Source organism: Amphiura filiformis, chromosome 1 (assembly GCF_039555335.1).
Source record: "Amphiura filiformis chromosome 1, Afil_fr2py, whole genome shotgun sequence".
NCBI classification, from domain to species: Eukaryota; Metazoa; Echinodermata; class Ophiuroidea; order Amphilepidida; family Amphiuridae; genus Amphiura; species Amphiura filiformis.
The window spans coordinates 64,229,731-64,251,062 of record NC_092628.1 but is presented as its reverse complement, the minus strand read 5'-3'; the positions used below and the strand labels follow the sequence as shown (position 1 = coordinate 64,251,062).

Here is a 21,332-nt window from a genome sequence, read left to right as displayed (position 1 = left end):
TGCATTTTGTACTTCTCACAGTACATCATGGTGGAGGTAGGTCAAAGACCCTGGCAGGGGAGTTATCAAAGTACTAAATGAAAGAACTGTTTCAACTTAAAACACAACAAAACACACATATATCGGTCAAATCATGTAAGTTTATTTGTAGAAGTCATTTTGAACTATAAAAGTGATGACAATTTTCCTGATCAGTTATTTTTTACAGCTCCAAAATATTGTTTGTGTATCATCTACCAAGACAGAGTTCAGCATAGATAATGTTTGCATGAAATATGCAGTATGAAAACTATCGGTGTGTTACTTTTGTAAGCCCAATATGAAAGCGACACTTGGCAGTCAAGGTCATCATCACACTCCAGATCCCATTCCTAGTTACACAACTTTAATGTAATCAAATCTTCATAAAATGTATTAACCATCACTGGGCAGTGTCTTGGGTGATAATACACAATAATTTCACATGATCTCAGTTACTGAAATGACATTTTAGAGGTTATTTTAGGACTCATGTAGTGTTTTTTTCTCAATGACAAAATCAGAGCAAGACCACAGCCAAATGCTCTTCCAAAAATAGATACGATACATGGGGTTTAATTTCCTCCCAAGTGACTAATATTCTATTAATTCAGAGCACTGCAGTAATGAAATTGTTATGTTAAGCAATTTAGGTATTACCAGAAATTAACCAACCACAAAATGATGAATAAGTTGTTTTAACAATACCCTAGGAAATCAATAGTATTGCTGTCTTGAAGTAATTCTGCTCAAAATGTGAGCACTTGGTCAACTGAAATTAACTCTCGTTGATTATGACTTTTATAACAATCTCGTCTTGAAACCCTGAGGGGTACTGGACTGCATACCAAAGAAATAATTCTATGTACATTGAATGACAAAATTATGACGAAAAATATTATACACACTTTCAATATGAAATCTGAAGAATGTGGAAAGGGCCAATGGCAAAAACACTCCAGTATTTTACAAATACCTGCAAATTGTTGCATGCCATATTTATGTCAGAGAATATTACTTCACTGAAGTCGGACTTGATTGGTCAAACTATTAGATCAGTTAACTTATTCTTTGTAACATTATATATATAGAACTTGAAGCTCTGACAAAAATGTCATACTATGCATTACTATCAGTGCAGATCATGTATTCATTCTAAAGAAAAAAGTCTTTTTGATACAGGTTTTCCATTTTTGTTCTGAATATTCATTCCATCCTTCAGGTAGATCATTTAGATTTAAAATGTGTAAATACTTAAAAATCAGCTATAAAATAAAAGCAACATGTCAAGCACTCTATCTTTCAGAACCATGGAAGAAATGTTCCCATATGTGATGTCCTTCCCTTCCCTTCAAAATATACACCCATCTCTAAAATGCATTAGCACTAAATTTCACAAAATGTTTTTGGTCTTTGACTTATTTTTGACAAAACAAAATATACTTTTGAAATTATATCAAAACATGAATGTACAATTGACATTTACATTATTATCAAAACATTGCATCTCCAACTTTTTTTTTAGTTCCAACATGTTTAGTTCACACATGGTTTTACATTGGGCACAAACATTAAATCCCTTCTTCAAATATGTAACTTTAAGTGGACAAAAGTTTTTCAGCAATAAATCTACCAGAGCCTGATCAACTCTTATTACTTCAGCGACTGTAGCCCACACACTACACATCCAACAGGTGATATATATAGTGTGTGTGCAACATCCGATTACCTAACAAAGGGCATGACCAATCACATCAAAGACAATACCACTAACTTGTGTCATGACTGTCAATTAAGCTGCAGGACCAAAGTTAGCTTAATGTGGATTAACTTTACTGTAGCAACTGCAATCAGTCCAAATGATACATTCTTAAATGTACAATAAAAAAAAAATGTTATAACATGTATTTTAGAGCTTGTACTTAGGACTGTGTACAATTAACAAATAAATATTTATTTCAAGATTTAGAAGCTAACCAAAACCTGTTTTTAGTATTTGCTAAGCTCCCAACATTTGAAGACAGAATAATCCTTCTGACAACCATGCAAACCATCATCAGAATATCCCGTTTCAAATATTAAGGTTGCATAAGTTACCACATGCACATTAGGGTCAGGGTTTGATGCATAACAAGGGCATCAAACTTGATTCTTGCAAATGATCATCTTATGTGTTGTGTTGATATCACTAATTTATGAGAATCACCTTTGATTTAAATCTTTGCATGAACTCAATTAAGGATTTGCACCCAAGACCTAGCCCATTAACTAGGAGCTTAAACAAGCCTAATGACACCCCTAACATACAAAGAAAGCAAATGCTTTACAAAAGAGCTTATAACTTAACTTGTGTGTTCTATAACACGCAGAGAAAAAAAATTGCGAGTGCTCCAATATATATTATGACCAAATGCACAAATAAATTAAAGGCATGCAGAGCACTGCCAGCAGTCGACATTTTAGTTACCAAAAACATTTTCTATCCAATATATATTACATACATGTGTGGTGCTCTCAGAGAGTCTGAGTGTATAAAACATTCAATTTGTCTAAGCAAGGGTGATTCCCTGTGTCAATATTCTTTGAATTCAACATGCGGATCAACAGGTGTTTTAAACAGCAGCATAAATATCTGTAAAAGAAATGAATGCAAGTAAATTACCTTCAATTGGAACCATCACATTATTTACCAGACAGGGAATAAATTCTAACTACTACTACTTACACCCTGCAGAAAACTTACTGACTGGAAGTAACAGTTCACATATATGATTACAAAATGATCCTTATTTATAACGTGGGTGGTTGGATGGGTAACCAATTGTCTTCATTACCCACTCTTTCAAAGAATCACCCAAGCCTATTTGTTCCACATATAGATATTATAATATCATAATAATAATAAATGCTATTCCAAATAGGAATTATTTTGGGTTGGACATCTTTTTCTCCCTCTTATAAGACATCCTTGGTTGAGTTTCAATATACACCTAACTAAAAGTTTACAAGTCATCATCATCCTCTGGCAGTGCCGTGTTTTGTGCTGTCTGTAAACAGAGAAGGAAAAGAAAAAGACAAATCAGGTTAAAAATAAATCTAAGTCTTTACTTCAAAATCAGTATTTCCGTAACCACCCGGGTATAAGCCCACCTTCGGCTATAAGCCCATCCCCTATTTTTCAAAACAGTCTGGGAACAAGGGTGCACTCAGGTAATAAGCCCAGTACTAAATTTTGGCCAAGTTCTAATTAGATCAAATCAATGCTTTGCTCTCATATTTAAGAACAAATATAAAAAATATCAGTTAAATATTAATTAACATTAAAGATAAAAGATAGAAATTACTGGTACATTGGGCATATGTATACAAATGGGGGTGATTGTTCTTAAATTCAAGCACTAGCCCTTCCCCGGTTATAAGCCCATTCCCATTTTTGAAGTGAAATCTGCCATCTAGTGGGGTGGGCTTATACCCGAGTGGTTACGGTATGTGTATAAGCATCTGAATTTGCTGGAATTGCATGTTTTGGAACTGCCAATGGCTGCACATGAAGTCCACAAATGTTTTGTTTTCTCATGTTGGCAAGTGAGCACGGAGGGAGAATTTTGTTTCACTTTATGAGAATATACTTGGATTTTGGCAACAGCATTTTACAAGAATCTTAAGATTCTCCCTAGTATTTAGTGAGTAGGCACAAAAATATGCAAAGAATCTCTTTAGATTCACACAAATCAGTTCAGGAGAATCTCTGTGAGAATGAATTCTTGCCAACTTTCTGAGCCTGGAGCATTGCTCACTCACGTCCCAAAACACTGGGATGTACTACAATTTATTTTATAACAGCCACACTCCATAGACTAATTGGACTTACTTGTAATTCTGCCTCATATTGCTGTGCCAGTTCAGCAGGCATTTCCACCTCTGGTGGTGCCAGGGCTGGCATTTCAACAATTCAGGTTTGGATCTCCAGTAAGCTTCCTTGCTAGCCACAGGAATGGCTTCTCAAAGTTGTAGTTGCTCTTTGCACTGATGTCGTAATACTGTGTGCAAGATAAAGAGAGAAATTTATTACTAGTTTAAAATTGTAGATTGTGTTTGAATCCTATAATAAATGTTAATGTCTGGCATACCTTTGAACTCACATGTTTTAATCTGTAATCAGTTAATAACCTCAACAGTTGAAATTAGATTGTAATTAGAAATTATTTAAACAAGCATAGATAAAATATTATCAATTGAAACTTTGTTCTGCTATGCAGGCAAGCTCCCACTGTGGACTGAACCATATCAGGGAAAGCAACCCATCACCAACAGTTTTATTGTAGCAAACTGGTTCCAACCTGGTCACTATGGATTAAAGTTGCCAGGGAGAATTAGGTTTGCAGGTAGAAATAATAAGTAAACATTTAGCCAGTATTGAAGTGATAGCAATTTCAGTTCTTAATCTTTAAGTGTGCATCTCTTGATTTACAAGTTATTGCAGAAAATCACCATCACCATATTTTAAGCACTATACACTAGGCTGAGCCAAAACCCAGAAAATGCTGGTTTTAACCCAGGTTGCTCCAGACCAGCCCATATTAGCCCAGGTTGGCCCAGAAAGGATTGATTTTCAACCCAGGTTGGCCCAGGCTCCTAGATCACTCTTGAAAATGAGCCCAGTCTGACCCATGGCAGCCCAGGTTAACCCAGTAAAACCCAGGTTGACCCAGAGAAGATAAGTTTTGGTAGACACAAGCTACCCAACATGTCTGGGCCCAGCTACTCTCTTTGTTGTGCAAGTCATAAAAAGTTGATCCATGAGATATTATTGATTGGTATAGACGAATCCAACGAGCCAAGTCATGGTCAGGATTTGGTCGGACATCTTTGGGTAGCCGCTAGCACCAACCTAGTGTTTTGAGCGTCCAATTGTGCAAACAAAAGCCGCCTAACACCCAGAGAAGATGCAAGGACGAGAAGTACATCAAAGCATAGATACCGCGTGTAGTTAATCCGATTATTATGAAAGGTGTAAAACGGGTGATGGAATGCAGTTTAAATTTTCCGGCAAGGCCGAATCATTTCACATTTTGAGTGCATTGTAGCCGACGGCTACCCAACTAAAGGCTGCTAGTCAGGTGTAGGAATGCGTGAATTTAGATTCGTCTATAGATAGGCTATGTGATCATGCATGGTAAGGTGAATTTCTCAAATTGTTTTAGTTGCATGGATATGTGTTTGTTTTATGTTTGTCTGTCCTCTCTATAGTAATGTTTGGATATTTATACTTCCACAATTAATACGGGTGTATTTACTGCTCCCTGCTTGCACATTATATTATAAAATTATGGGATGAGTCAACTTGGAATAATTCACTGGAAACCTGTGTTTTTCTATAAATGTAAAACATTTATTGATATAGTTATGTACAGCAAATAGGTATCTGTCCATCGAGAATAACCTTTTTAAGGCAACATTTAAAATTGCTAGCTCATCGATGTACGATATAGTTTGCGTACATCGCTGATCTAACAATTTTATCAAATGGTGCTTCACCTAAATTATTTGAAAGACATCCAACATTTGAGCCTGATTTTGCAACTACCATTTAATGTTTTGCTGGAAGTCATCAGGAGCACTCAGAAACTGTCTTTTCAAGAGACTTGTATAAATATTGAATATTAGATGTCTTTTGAATTGCCATACCTAAGCTTGAACATTTGCACAAACATTTTGCAGATACCAATTTTAAATTTTATACATACAATATAAAAAAGAGTGAAAGATATGCGTACTATTTTGAGTGTTTTTGCCATGTCCATAAGGCTGAGTGAAAAAACAAACAAGTTTAGTGTCCCCGCCCTCCTCCTTTTCAAATTTCTTTTTATTTTGTAAATTTTTATTTATATAACTTCTTCTCCAAAATGTTTGAGAAGTTGAAATTTTGTATACAGCCTTGAAAATGTATAAGACACATTTTTGTGACGAGTTTTGTGATCACAGGAGGGGCTTACCTTCCTAAACAAAATAAAAAGTGCCTCCTCTTCATTTTTAGATATCATTCACAATGCCGAATACTCAAAATAAGGCATTAAAATATGAGTATTTAGAGCAGTTTTGTAAAAAAATATCCTCCTTCCCTTTTTCAAAAACACCTGGACGCTAAGCATGTTTTTATTTTTACTTGGCCTTATAAGAAAATTAGTTGAACTTTGAAAAGTTGCTACTGAGGAGTTAACATGCAAATTAATACTGTGCACAATTATAAAATTTGCATCTTTGCAATGTTTGAAGATGAATATCCACTCGTATATTTCAAACCAATAGTTTGCCCTGTTTCCCCTCTGCATGTACTAGTATTGATAATTAATGATAATATAATATAATATAATAATAAGGCCAACAAAAATAGGTTAATTACTGAACATTCATAAAATCATGCTGAAAAACATTTTGTTTTTATCAATTAAAAAAAAAAAGAAATCATCCAGCATAATCATCACATCAAATGTAATATTGAATTATTGAAAATGTATACCACATTGCATTTCCAATCTCCTATGACCATGATGACACCAGAGACAAACCTTTATGTTTTGGCCTAATAAGTAATGTTTATAATATTATTACTAATTATTTAAGTACAGTAATAATAAATAATCCTAAAATAACCAAGGTCTTTTATTCAATAGAAAGACATTTATATATAAGTTACAATCAGCAAACTCCTATCCATGTATCTGGAATTTTTCAAGAGGCAATTTACCTCCAATATTAAAAGGCACTTAAAAACAATAATTATTAATATACAAAGCTATAACCAACTTTGAATTCAAGTAGTTCAAGCAAATAATCAATACAAAACTGCTCTTACTCATGTAAAACACTTAAGATAACAATGTACTGGTGTGTGCAGAGGTACTCAGAATGATGATTTGTATTGATTAGATCATACTTTCAAGTATTAAATAGTTATCTCTTTCTTCCATGGTCATTGTAATACATTGATTGAATCAAATGAGCTAGAAGTAACATTTACAAGCTGAATATTTTATAATAATGCATATTATTATTACTTACATGTTAACTCCTTGGTAGCAACTTTGCGTGATGACCTAACAAATTTTCATATTATGGACATGGCAAAAAACACTCCAAAATAGTAAGGCTATCTTAATTGGCAAAAAGATGGACACTATTTTTGAAAATATTAATGTATACAAATGCCAAATTGGTCTAATGTTTGTGCAAATGTTCAAGCTTTAAAAGTATATCAATTCAAAAACATCTAATATTCAATATTATACAACTCTTGCTAAGAAATTTCTAAGTGCTCCTGATGACCTACAGTAACAGATTCCCAAGACTGCCAGCAAAACATTCACTGGAAATTGCAAAATCCATTCAAATGTTGGATGTCTTCTAAATAATTTAGGTGAGGCACTATTTACATTTCAGCAATACACAAACTATCGGTACATCAATGTTATGTTTTCTAGTAATAGACCCAGGAAGTTAAAAATTGGGCTCTTGAACAGATAAATATTGTGATAAGACAAACAATTGCTACCTTAAGTGCTGTATATAACTATATCAATAAATATCTTATTAAAAAAAAACCAAATGTTGGATTCCAGTGATTTATTCCAAGTTTACTCATTCCATAATTCTAGGCCTATTCACATCGGGATTCACATTTATTCTAATGAGCAAGGAATCTCCCAAACCAGTTTCCAAGTAGGGACGTTATTATGTTTTGATGGATCCAAGTGTGTGAAAATATTGGATCCAAAACATAATAATGATAAAATTGGATACTTTACGCCCAATATTTATTGGTATCGCTATGAGTTTTAACATATTGGACTCGACTATGTCTCGTCCAATATTTTTAAACTTATAGCTCGACCAATAAATATATGGGCTCAATCGATCCAATTTTATATCAAACTTGCACATAATAGGCCTACCTTATACTCTATTATAGACCTCAACTCACTGGGAGTTGTAAACACACCTTAATTAATCATGTCAGGTATAAATATCCAAACATTACCATAGAGAGGACAGACAAACTTAAAACAAACACACATGAAAATATTAACAATTTGAGGAATTCACCTTAATAAGTTACCATGCATGATCATAGCCTATCTATACCAATCAATAATATCTCATGGATCAACTTTTTATGACTTGCACAACAAAGAGAGTAGCTGGGCCCAGACATGTTGAGTAGCTTGTGTCTAGCAAAACTTATCTTCTCTGGGTCAACCTGGGTTTTACTGGGTTAACCTGGGCTGCCATGGGTCAGACTGGGCTCATTTTCAAGAGTGATCTAGGAGCCTGGGCCAACCTGGGTTGAAAATCAATCCTTTCTGGGTCAACCTGGGCTAATATGGGCTGGCCTGGAGCAACCTGGGTTAAAACCAGCATTTTCTGGGTTTTGGCTCAGCCTAGTGTATACTAGGTTTGGTTTGCATGAAAGAAGCTGAACATTAATACCCTTGGTGCCTAAGTTAGTAACTTTGGGGTGGGTGGGGGTTTGGAAGTCAAAATTATTATCCTATGCAGGAAGGGTTATTATATTAGATCTAGGTTAAATATGGAAATGTTGACATATTTGGTAATGGTTGAATTTCTTTGAATGGGTTCACTAAAACTTACACGATAAAAGTCAGAAAATTACCAACCATAGGCAAGTATCAATGTTATTAGCAAGTCTATTACATGCGTGTTATTCTGCCTTAAAAATGGTAGACTAAACACAACTTGTAGTAACCAGTTAAAACTTCAGCAGACAAAATTAGAAACGTGTTAAACAAGCATTTAGATAAAAAACATTATCATCACCATAGGTGTTAATTGAACCATTGTCCTGCTATGCAGGCAAGCTCCCACTGTGGACTGAACCATATCAGGGGAAAGCAACCCATCACCAACAGTTTTATTGTAGCAAACTGGTTCCAACCTGGTCACTATGGATTAAAGTTGCCAGGGAGAATTAGGTTTGCAGTTAGAAATAATAAGTAAACATTTAGCCATCATTGAAGTGATAGCAATTTCAGTTCTTAAAGGTCCGTAACCCGATCGACAGCATCATCCCCCCGATTTTTTTCATTGTTGATGAGGTTTTGGTATCACATGATAGATACTATTTTTCTCATTACTATCCTGAAATTTGACGCTCCAAGTCGATGTATTTCGAGAAATCATGAATCACAGCGGTTTTACAGGTATACCAGTTTGTAAACAATGGTAAATACTTTGGAATTCTGGGAGGGAATTATGAACGAAATATCAGTCACCGCAAGACGGTGCGCCGTATATAGTTATGAAAACGGCAACAGTAAGCGTGGTGTGCTAAATAGCTCAATTGACGAGCGCGTTTGTTTTTTACCCGAGAGGTACCGGTTCAAAACCCGGTCTCGGAAGGGTTTTTTTCCTCTCCATTTTACCCAAACTTTTTTATATTCATTTGAAATGTACATATTGCAAGGGGAAATATATTTTGTTTCCTTTTTTCTGAAACGGTACTGCGAAAAAAACCATTTTCCGTTCAATACGGGCCGGGCATTGTACAGCATGTCAGCATTCGTCATTGCCTGCCCAGAATGCAATTCACGTATACCAAGGTATTGGATTGCAAATTTGGCTATTTATTCACATTTACGCTGAAAATGCTCTCGTTTTTCACAAAGCAGCATGAAGGAGGCGATATTTGATATTATTATGTAATTTTAAAGACAATCCATATCCAAAACCAATAGGGTTACCCCCCTTTAAGGTGGTATTGGATGCATTTTCTAGAAATTAGAAAATGCTTTGAGCATATTTTAACAGATTAATTGATTAGGGTAAAGTACACTGATCAATATGCCTTTTGTTTGGAGCAAATCGGACATACGGTTTCCATAATACATCAATTTATATTTTCTTTGTATCCTATTGTTTTTGTCAATAATCAATGTAGTTAATGAGCTAAAATGACTGCAAAGGCTCATGAATATAAATTTTAGCCAATATTCTGCTAAAATCAATGCATAAATGTTCAGGGTACTTTTATTTTACATAATTTTGCCCTGAAACTTGGTCAAAGTGTTTCTAATATGTCCTAATGTATTATATAGTGAAGCCGCCCTCTAATTTGCATATTTGCATAATTAATGAGCTAATTTGCATTAATGCTAATTAATTATGCAAATTAGGGGGGCGGCTTCACTATATAATACATTAGGACATATTAGAAACACTTTGACCAAGTTTCAGGGCAAAAAAGTATGCAAAATAAAAGTACCTGAACATTTATGCATGGATTTTAGCAAAATATTGGCAAAATTATATGTTAATGAGCTTCTCCAGTCGTTTTAGCTCATTAACTTTATTGATTATTGATAAAAACAATAAGATACAAAGAAAATATAAATTGATATATTTTGAAAACCGTATGTCCGATTGACTCCAAACAAAAGGCATGTTGATCAGTGTACTTTGCTCTACTCAATTAATCTGTTTAAAACATGCTTAGAACACTTTTATAATGCCTCCATAACCACCTTAATCTTTAAGTGTGCATCGCTTACAAGTTATTGCAGTAAATCACCATCACCATGTTTTAAGCACTATACTAGGTTTGGTTTGCATGAAAGAAGTTGAACATTAAAACCCTTGGTGCCTAAGTTAGTAATTTTGGGGTGGGTGGGGGTTTGAAAGTCAAAATTGGAATCAACATATACCTGAAGTCAAAATTATTATCCTATGCAGGAAGGGTTATTATATTAGATCTAGGTTATGGAAATGTTGACACATTTGGTTTAATTTCTTTGAATGGGTTCACTAAAACCAGTTAAAACTTCAGCAGACAAAATTAGAAACGTGTTAAACAAGCATTTAGATAAAAACATTATCATCACCATATGTGTTAATTGAACCATTGTCCTGCTATGCAGGCAAGCTCCCACTGTGGACTGAACCATATCAGGGGAAAGCAACCCATCACCAACAGTTTTATTGTAGCAAACTGGTTCCAACCTGGTCACTATGGATTAAAGTTGCCAGGGAGAATTAGGTTTGCAGGTAGAAATAATAAGTAAACATTTAGCCATCATTGAAGTGATAGCAATTTCAGTTCTTAATCTTTAAGTGTGCATCTCTTGATTTACAAGTTATTGCAGAAAATCACCATCACCATATTTTAAGCACTATACTAGGTTTGGTTTGCATGAAAGAAGTTGAACATTAAAACCCTTGGTGCCTAAGTTAGTAACTTTGGGGTGGGTGGGGGTTTAAGTCAAAATTATTATCCTATGCAGGAAGGGTTATTATATAAGATCTAAGTTATATGGAAATGTTGACACATTTGGTTGAATTTCTTTGAATGGGTTCACTAAAACTTACACGATAAAAGTCAAAAAATTACCAACCATCTAGGCAAGTATCAATGTTATTAGCAAGTCTATTACATGCGTGTCAATCTGCCTTAAAATGGTAGACTAAACACAACTTGTAGTAACTAGTTAAAACCTCAGCAGACAAAATTAGAAACGTGTTAAACAAGCATTTAGATAAAAACATTATCATCACCATAGGTGTTAATTGAACCATTGTCCTGCTATGCAGGCAAGCTCCCACTGTGGACTGAACCATATCAGGGGAAAGCAACCCATCACCAACAGTTTTATTGTAGCAAACTGGTTCCAACCTGGTCACTATGGATTAAAGATGCCAGGGAGAATTAGGTTTGCAGTTTAGAATCAACTTAAATTTAAGTTGTCTCAGCTTGGCCAATTTTTTAAAAACTACATCTTCCAAACAAGTGGGACAAATTTACTGGCATTGGTGTCTTTGAAAAGCTCATTTGGCCTTGTGTATCATGTGACCTTGAGATAAACTTGGTTGAAAAGAATCCCCAACATATTTTCTACAAAATAATAAAAACTGATGGTATAATAAATATAAATTTGCTTTCCAGCTCCTCTCAAAGTTGGCATACTGATGCAGTAATGTGATGTTTCTACGCAATGTACTATAGAAAGTCATGCACTAATAAACCGTGACTGTCTTTGTTGTAGTCAGCACTTTCAATCAGGCTGCAAACAAGACTACATGGTTTTAACTGAGGGTTTCATTCAGAGATGGGCACTGGCTGCTAAAAATTTCCCCCATCCCAATTCTACTCCATTTGGTCTGATTTTTCATGTACTGATCTATTGCAATACAGTATACTGTGTGCAAGATAGGGTCAGATATCTAGTTTAAAATATAGGTAAGTATCAATGTTATATTAGTTGGGACTAATTAGCAAGTCTAGTATGCATGGCAGGGACTGCCTTTTGAGAAGAGCAAGAGCTCACCACAGCTCTCCTTAAATCTGATATAGGAGAATGATTTTTAGCTCTCCTTAGCTGACCATTCTCTTCTTGCATTCTATTGTAAATGCTCTAAACAGCTCTCCTTGAATGCGTCAGAAGAGCTATTTAATGCTCTCCTGCAAATTCCAAAAGACAGTTCCTGATGTATGGCATGAAAATTGTAGACTGTGAATACAACCTTTTTAAGAAATTGTTTAAAATAAGCATAATTTTGAAAACAACATCACTACACATAGGTGTTAATTGAACCATTGTCCTGCTATGCAGGCAAGCTCCCACTGTGGACTGAATCATATCAGGGGAAAGCAACCCATCACCAACAGTTTTGTTGTAGCAAACTGGTTCCAACCTGGTCACAATGGATTAGTGTTGCCAGGGAGAATTAGGTTTGCATTAGAAACAACTGAGTAAATTGTCTAAGCATGTTAATATTAATGTGGTCACATTGTGGTGTGATCAAGCAAATAGTCGGCCGTATTTTCAGTTTTTCACATGATTTGTATAAAAAGTTTGCAAAGCTACATTTTGCAGAAAATGCCATTGAACATTGATTTCCAGTTTATATGAACAATTTAAGTGTTTCCAAAACAATATGCAACAAAAGAAATGATTCTCTTTGTTTGGCTATATCTGAAAATCAATATATCCAACTTCCAACTGATTTTGCTTGATCACATCACATATTACTTACTACCTATATTAACGTATGCAATTAACCTACTCAGATTTTGATATTGAAGAAAATTTTTTGCCAACACTTACACTATCAAAGCCTTCATCTCTACTCATCCAACATAATGCTTTCTTCCTACTACAGGTAACAAGATTGCTTTTATGCCACCCGTGTTAGGACTACATGTGATGTGCATTTCAAGAAACATTAGAAATGTTGCATCTGCTGTATATTGAGCCCTGGAAAATTGATTGTCTGGTCAGGGCTGCTCGATAGGAGCCAATCAACAATTTCAATTTTGGGAGTAAAAGTGTTTTCTTTTTGCTTCCAGAAACCTCACAATTGTTTGGATTGGATGGAGGTCCTGAGCTACAGTATAATCAGTTGGGAAGCAGTACCCAATCAAATAATTATCCACAGCCCAAGCCAACATTGCAACTTTTCTATGGATTAAAAAAACCATTTCATGGAATTGCTAACATCACCATCTTGAATTGGGAAAGGATGCTTTACCTGGAGATTCTTTTTCCTGTGGAAGGTGATGCTCTTTGCTTTCACTTTACGGTCTTTGATGTCTACTTTGTTTCCACACAGAACAATGGGTACATTCTCACATACTCTCACCAGATCACGATGCCAGTTGGGTACATTTTTGTATGTGACTCTTGATGTTACATCAAACATAATAATGGCACATTTTCCTGAAAGAAACAAGTTGGTTCAAATCATTTTATTAGTATAGATTGCACATGAAACTTGCATGCAAGTTCTGTGTCACACGACACGTCCAATTTTGTAAAAAGTTGTGGTCCAAAAAGCAACATAACTTGAGAGAATTAAGTTTTGTCTATTAGAAAGCAGAAATGCCAGTGACTTGCCCCCCCCCCCAAAAAATCTGAAAATATTACAGACAATTAAGAGCCATAGGGAGCTTAGTCCCTCACAGCCGGGGGTCCGTTTTAATACAAAATTTTGTAATTTTTGTTTTTTTTAATCAACCATAAATGATTGTAGCATTTGGCTCTAGGTCCAGCCCAGGGACTCTCCAAATAAAAACAAACAAAACAAAACAAACAAAAAACCCCAACAAACAGGAAGGTGATTTTCCACAGATCTTACCTTGAATGTAGTAGCCATCTCTAAGACCGCCAAACTTTTCTTGACCTGCTGTGTCCCATACATTAAATTTGATGGGTCCTCTGTTTGTGTAAAATACAAGTGGATGAACTTCAACACCAAGTGTTGCTGGAAATAAATAACAAGCACAATAATGATATCAATACCATCACTGACATCAATTTCCAAATTGCATTGCAAAGTATCGGCTTTTGCAATATTGGCTGGGAAATACCCACATGACCTACAAAAGTATGTGATATTTGAATTCTACACACTCGCTATGAAATGATCAATGCATTTTTTGCCAAAGCTCACTACTATTCGCAAGATACTGTCAACTACCAAATTGCAACAGTTTAAAATAGTTGCAAACTTGAATTTTAAGTGAAATTAAAAAAAGAAATTCTGATAGGATAGCATTTGAGCCTGTTGTTGAATTGACTAGGAATATATGGGGTTCAGGGTCGGATCCAGGAATTTTTGATAAAGGGGGCGCCTTTTGGTCGACAACGAAAAAAATGTGTTAAAGGGGGTTACCCCCTCGAAAACTCAACGGTTTTGGCCCATTGTTTGGTGTTCATGGCCGAATTTGTTCCTTTTTTTAAATTTCTGTATATTTTAAGTTACCGGCGCCCTTTGCTAGTCAAAAAATAGAGGGGGCGCGCGCCGGCTGCGCCCCCCCCCCCTGGGGTTATAATTTACATGTAACGCAAAAACAACTTACCTACATATTTCTTTTCAAATTCTCCTGTTAAATGACGCTTTACAAATGTAGTTTTACCAGTACCTCCATCTCCTACTAACACCAACTGTATATAATGAAAAATGACAGTATTTTATTTTCAAGATAACAAAACTACCCGGTACTGTTAAATATCAAAAATATCAATTTTTAATCATTCGCCATAAAAATGTGTATTACATTGCGCATTTCAAAAAATCAAAACTAGTTGATATCAGGACATTCTTTCAGTGCTCGATTTTCATCTATTTTTTTGTGTAGCAAAAATTGCTACTCACTTTCAGATTTGAGTAGCAATTCCAAAATTTTGAGTAGCAGTTTGTTTTCACCATATTTTATCGATTTTTTTTTTTTTTTTTTATCTTCTCACAGATTACTCAATCCCAGTACTCAATGCTTAAAAAATGTTATGCAACTGCAGTTTTGCAGACCGAATGTGGTTCAAAATTCGGCACCTAAACTTCCTAAGCTGATTATTGTGTGCCCTTTCTAAACGCAAATTTTCCTTCAGTAATCAAGAGAAGTCCTACATTTTTGAGTAGAGGAAACTCACTAATTTATTAGCTGAAGCATTAAAATAATGTGAGGAATCTATGAAATCCTAAAAATCTTGTATAATTTTGGAAGATTGTCACCAAGGACACACGATATTTCCATCTCACCACTGAACTATACACCATATAAACAGTGCTACTTCTATGACGTCATAAAATTAATATGCACGTTTTTAGTTATCTGGTAATACATGTACATGGAAGTTTGTAACACAACACGTCATGGAAAAAAAAAATTTGCATACAAGGGAGGATACTGTATTTAGTTTAATGGCGTAAACATCACGATTTAGGGACTTTTGGGGTCATATTTTTGTGGATTATTTTCTTGGAAATAGAATTTATGGAAACATTTTTGACTTCGACAAATGGCAACTTGCAAATGATGGTATATCAGCGTGGTTCACGATCGCAAGTAGGCATTTTCCCCCAATTTTTGGGATCGCATTTTTGCTACTGGTCTGTGTAGTTGAGTAGCAGTTTGTAAAAAATGACTCGCATTTTGCGATGCGAATCCAGGTAAATCGAACACTGCATTCTTTGTATTCATAATGCAATTCGATATGTCTGATGTGCTCTAATGTCCCACAATAAATACTGTCCAAACGCTCATACCCCATCCCATAACCCTTTTTAATCTTATCTACCTGGGAAAGAACCATGCATCACCATCGCACACGCAAAGTACCGATTCAGCGACATTTTAATCAATCGCAAAATTGATCACAAAATGTTACCCATGCTCATTTATTCACTCACTTTATTTACCCATACATAAAGTTATCAAAATTAAACATACACATTGCCAGTAGCGTACCATTACTTCTGATCAAAATATATTTATGGCCTAGACACTATACTTTATACTAATAGATTGAATTCTTACTTTAAATTCTGCTACATATTCTATTTGTTGTTGTGGTGCTGCAGCCATATTTTATCTGAAAGGAATAATAGAAAAGTACCAATTCAGCAACTTTACACATTCATTTAGGAACATTGTAATTAAATTGCCCAACTTCACCAAAACAAAAACATTTGAAATTTGGGCAAAAATCAGGCTTTTTATGATTTTTTAAAAACATTTTTTACTGTTTTTTGGTGCAAATTAGAAATTGCACAAACTTTAGTTTTGAAAATGTTTATTTTTGTGTCCCCATCCCCTTTGACAGGTAGATGTGAGACTTTGAAATGGGTTGGTTAGGGGTGGTGCAATAATTATGTACACGTACCCCGGGTGGTGAATTATAGGGGGGGCAAAGATTTTTGGCAGGCCAAAAAGGGGGGGGGGCAAGCATTTTTGGCAGGTCAAAAGGAGGGGGGTCAAGCAATTTTTGGCAGGTCGAAAGGGGGGCAAGCAATTTTTGCCAGATATTTTGGGTACCATTTTAAGGAAAACGTTAGGAACACGTTCAAATATGCAAAATTTCCTGCTCGCTGCGCTCGCATTATATGAGATAAGTCAATTTAAGGTTTTAAATTAGGGTTCCCCAAAATCTTGCATGTGTAAGGTGGGGGGCAAAGGTTTTTTGGCACGTCGAAAGGGGGGGGGGCAAAGATTTTTTGGCACGGCCAAAGGGGGGGGCGATTTTTGGCAGACCATTTTGAGAATTCACCACCCGGGGTACACATAATTATTGCACCACCCCTCAGGGAAAAAGATGGAACAGACGGCCAGCCCCGACCAAGCATGTGAGAGAATGAATGCGCACCAATTCAATAAGGTGGTACTAGTCTACACCACTGGCCAATTTTGTGCCTATTTTTGCATTTTTCTCAAAGATTACAGCGCATTGGTGACAAGTAAGATATGTAAATAGGGGCAAGGACTACAACTACTGCACTGAAAATTTTATTTCAGCACAGACAACAGTTTTGGAGTTGCAGTAAAAAAAAAATACTTGTCTTGAGTCACACTGAAATTCCAGTGTAGGTAATTTGATTCCTCGACCTTGTCCCTATAAGGCTAATGAAAGTCAATGTTATGTTTAGCGTCACCCGCCCGCGTTTGGATTTTCTGGCCGCGTTTGTGATGCCAAAATCCCAAAACAGTTCATTATTTTGTATTTTGTACACAATTAGTTTCCAGTGGGGACACAAGCACAAATGCCAATGATAAATCAACCTATTCCAACATAAAAAAGAACTAAAAACATGATTCTGTTATCAAATTGAACTATAATTGGCCATTACCCCAAGGAGGGCTGGTTTTGGACCAATAATGTGGACAGTCATTTAACAATTTATGGCCTTTTAACTGGTAAGAAAGCTGGTATAAATACCTGGATGGTGAAAAATATTTTTAATACAAATGTGTTGGTTCATATGCCTTCAAAAAAGGCCTACTGTTGATTAGAGTTGTTTTAATAGAATATTGGAGGGTATATACATACCTGCCAACATTGAAAACCTAGAAAACAGAGTACATGGCGAACGTAGGGCGCGAAGCGCCCGTAGTATCGCCTCTGACGGCGGGGGGTCCAGGGGCCCGCTCAAGGGCCCTTGGTGGGGTCCAGGGGCAAAGCCCCGGTGGGGGTTGAGGGGGCGAAGCCCCCCAAAGCTAGAGGGTTTCTACACTGTAAAAACCCTTATAAGCCCCTTCACATTAGACACATTTTATAGAAAAACAACAAGGTGAAAATGAAGCCCTAGGCTTTTATACACTTTGAGGAGGGATTTATACTCCATATCTAGCAACAATTTCAACACATATTTGATGACTACAACCTTTGAAAAAAATGTGAAAAAACATTCTGGGACCTGTTTTTATAAGTTTGAAAAATATGCTTCCTTCACACAGAAAATGTGCTTTTAAAAATGCAGTTTCCCATACTTTTGTACATAACGATCATTCGTTGAAGCGATTTTTTGGCTTTATAACAAGGCCTACGTGACTGATAGGACACAGATATGATGCACAATACAAAGGTGAAAATTTATAAAAAAAATCCATTTTTTCTTAATTTTTTCAAAGTTTTTGGCAACTTGAGAACCTCTAGACCTATTCTGAAGGTTGCATTTGAGGAGGGATTTATACTCCATATCTGGCAACAATTTCAACACATATTTGATGACTGCAACCTTTGAAAAAATGTGAAAAAACATTCTGGGACTTGTTTTTACAAGTTTGAAAAATATGCTTCCTTCACATAGAAAATGTGCTTTTAAAAATGCAGTTTCCTATACTTTGGTGTACATAACGATCATTCGTTGAAGCGATTTTTTGGCTTTATAACAGGGCCTACATGACTGATAGGACACTGATATGATGCACAATACAAAGTTTAAAATTCAGAAAAAAAATTTAACCAAAAACATGTCAAAGTTTTTGTTGACTTTGGAGAAACACTAGACGTATTCTGAAGTGCTAGGATCATTCACAGATGATTTGAAAAAAAAATTGAAAACATTAAAAAAATGACAGTTTGTTATCTTTAATATGGAAACCACTAACTAATGTTTACCTCTTCATCTAACACAATATTATACATGCATTGGTTTTCCATGCATTTTATAATAATGTGCTAGATGAAGCGGTAAACATTAGTTAGTGGTTTGCATATTAAGAATAACAAACTGTAATTTTTTTGTAATTTTTTCCAATTGTTTTCAAATTAACTGTGAATGATCCTAGCACTTCAGAATAGGTCCAGTGGTTCTCCAAAGTCGCCGAAAAGAAATTTAAAAAAATTATTAAAAAAAAAAAAAAAAAAAAAAAAGATTTTTTTTTTAAAATTTTTTTCCCAGAAAATCGGAGTACTCCGATTTTCGGGGTTTAAAACTCGAATCGGAGTAACTCCGCTAAAATCGGAGTAGTTGGCAGGTATGTATATAGTGCGACAAGTGTTGATGAAGCGGCTGCTATTTTGTAATTAATGAAACGTTGCAAAATAATGAATAATGAATAATGAAAAAGTTGCCTCATTGTGGTTTGAAAAAAATGTTACGCTAAACATAATATTGACTTTCATTAGCCTAATATGTATAAATAATTTTTGTTACCACAATACCAGTGTTTAAATAATTAGTTTCTGAGAAAAATGCAAAAATAGTCACAATTCATTCACAAGGCAAGGGGTGTATTCATTCAGCGATCACCGCCGAACCGTCAATCGCCTCATGTATATTGTAATGCACACTGCTATAATAATATTTTGCAGGAAACCTTTGACGAGCGGGACTACCATGACTGCATGATGTTGCAAATTCAGAGCCAGAAATGCAGACGGTGCACAGTTCATTCATAAATTTCCACTCGGCAACAGCAGATCGCCTCATCAGCAGCCAATCATAGTCGGGATTATGCACTTTCAGTTTCTCACGCGTTTGAACGGGAATTGGATTGCGTACTTTTTCGATGTCTAGTGAGCAAATTTCTTCAATATTTTGAGAAAATGATGTCAAATTTTCTATTCTATATTGTTTGGTAATAATGTCTTTTGCCAATAGTATGTTTTAAGTTGCAATTTTGTGTTTTTGATCGCAAAGATCAGATATTTTCGCTTCGATTCAATTCTGAACCCTTCATAAGGGTGCCGATTTCGCAGAACTTTGACGATAATTTTGCCTTTTTGGACACTAAAATGCATTCCATCCTTAATTTTGTTTCAACCGAGTCTTAAATTAGCAAGCACAATAACTTATAAGGTTGGTACCACTTTTATAAACATTGATAAAATTTTAAAGATTTTTTTTCAAGTTTCTAACCGGCGCAAATCGTTAAGTGTGTATTTCCCATTGACATCCAAAATGGGAAATACGAGTCTGATGGACATAGGAACGGCGTCCATGAGACTCAGCGAGTCTAAATCAGAGTCAGATTACTCTAGAGACAAGTGCGTCCAGCGCAGAAAATACACTATGTATGCTTAAAATCTGCGCTCGTCAAAGGTTTACTGCAAATGATTATAATTATTATACATGACACTCCAGTCAATGTGTGTTTCGAGTAGTGCAAGTATAGTACACATTGTCATTGATTGTACATACCACTGGTATTCTGACCCAAAATCTTACTTCCTGGTTATCAATTATAAAACATATATCAACAATAAGTTAATTCAGTACGTCCTGTATCAATAAGTACGATGAATCAAACGTTTTCCGTAAAGATTACGCCAGATACAATAGATTATGTTTCACTATTCTCACATGTCATGCATGTACACCAGCGATTGTTCCTGCAATGAATGAATGGCACTGCCAGTAAATAACTTGATTGGTCCGGTTTAAACCGGTTATAACAGACTACAAAACATTGCCACCCCCTAATATAATACAACTAGCAATCACTTAAAATACACTTGATTGAAATCATGAAGGTAAAATATAATTACGTTAAAGACAAAGTACAACTCTTCGTTCGATAATAAAGGTGGAAATGACACCCTGACTTCTGCAATGAATGAATTTCAATGGTCGTTCCGCGCGCTTCCGACTTCTTGACCCAAATTTAAAGACATTATTTTCCAACTGTGATAAAACAACATATAAACTCATTTGCTTTTAATATGGTACTAATAAATAATTGTTATTATTTTCAAATAATAAATCCTTTCAAATAATTGGATATTTTTACGAAATGTACACTTTTATTGACTTTTTTAGTAGTAAGTGTGAATGAGGATACTGTGAACACATACCAATTTTGAAGCTCACATTCATTAAATTTTAAATACTTCAGTTTTTGACTTCTTTTACCATTGAAATTGTTCATCACATTTGGGGTTTATTATTTAAAATGTTCACATTTGTAAAAAAATACTCTATATATTTGAGTAATGATAAATTAATTAATTTTCAATTATAATGTTCTCGTATGTGTGTAGGCTCCACCCTTATTCTCCACCTGCCCAATAAAATCAACGGCCCCT

General features: G+C 35.2%; 1 protein-coding gene and 1 long non-coding RNA gene across 2 annotated transcripts; both read right to left on the bottom strand.

The window, feature by feature from the left end:
• Positions 1-120: 120 nt before the first annotated feature.
• LOC140150890 (GTP-binding nuclear protein Ran-like) lies at positions 121-20,598 on the bottom strand. The gene is given in 8 exon segments (XM_072173055.1): positions 121-3,065; positions 3,890-3,971; positions 3,973-4,058; positions 13,558-13,745; positions 14,164-14,289; positions 14,888-14,972; positions 16,346-16,400; positions 20,449-20,598. Coding segments are annotated over 7 exon segments (660 nt in total). The 5' UTR covers positions 16,394-16,400; positions 20,449-20,598; the 3' UTR covers positions 121-3,020.
• LOC140150900 (uncharacterized) lies at positions 8,874-13,547 on the bottom strand. Its single transcript, XR_011858864.1, has 2 exons — positions 10,557-13,547; positions 8,874-9,070 (listed from the first exon to the last, which is right to left on the bottom strand). It is a non-coding gene; the product is annotated as an uncharacterized lncRNA (long non-coding RNA).
• Positions 20,599-21,332: the final 734 nt, after the last annotated feature.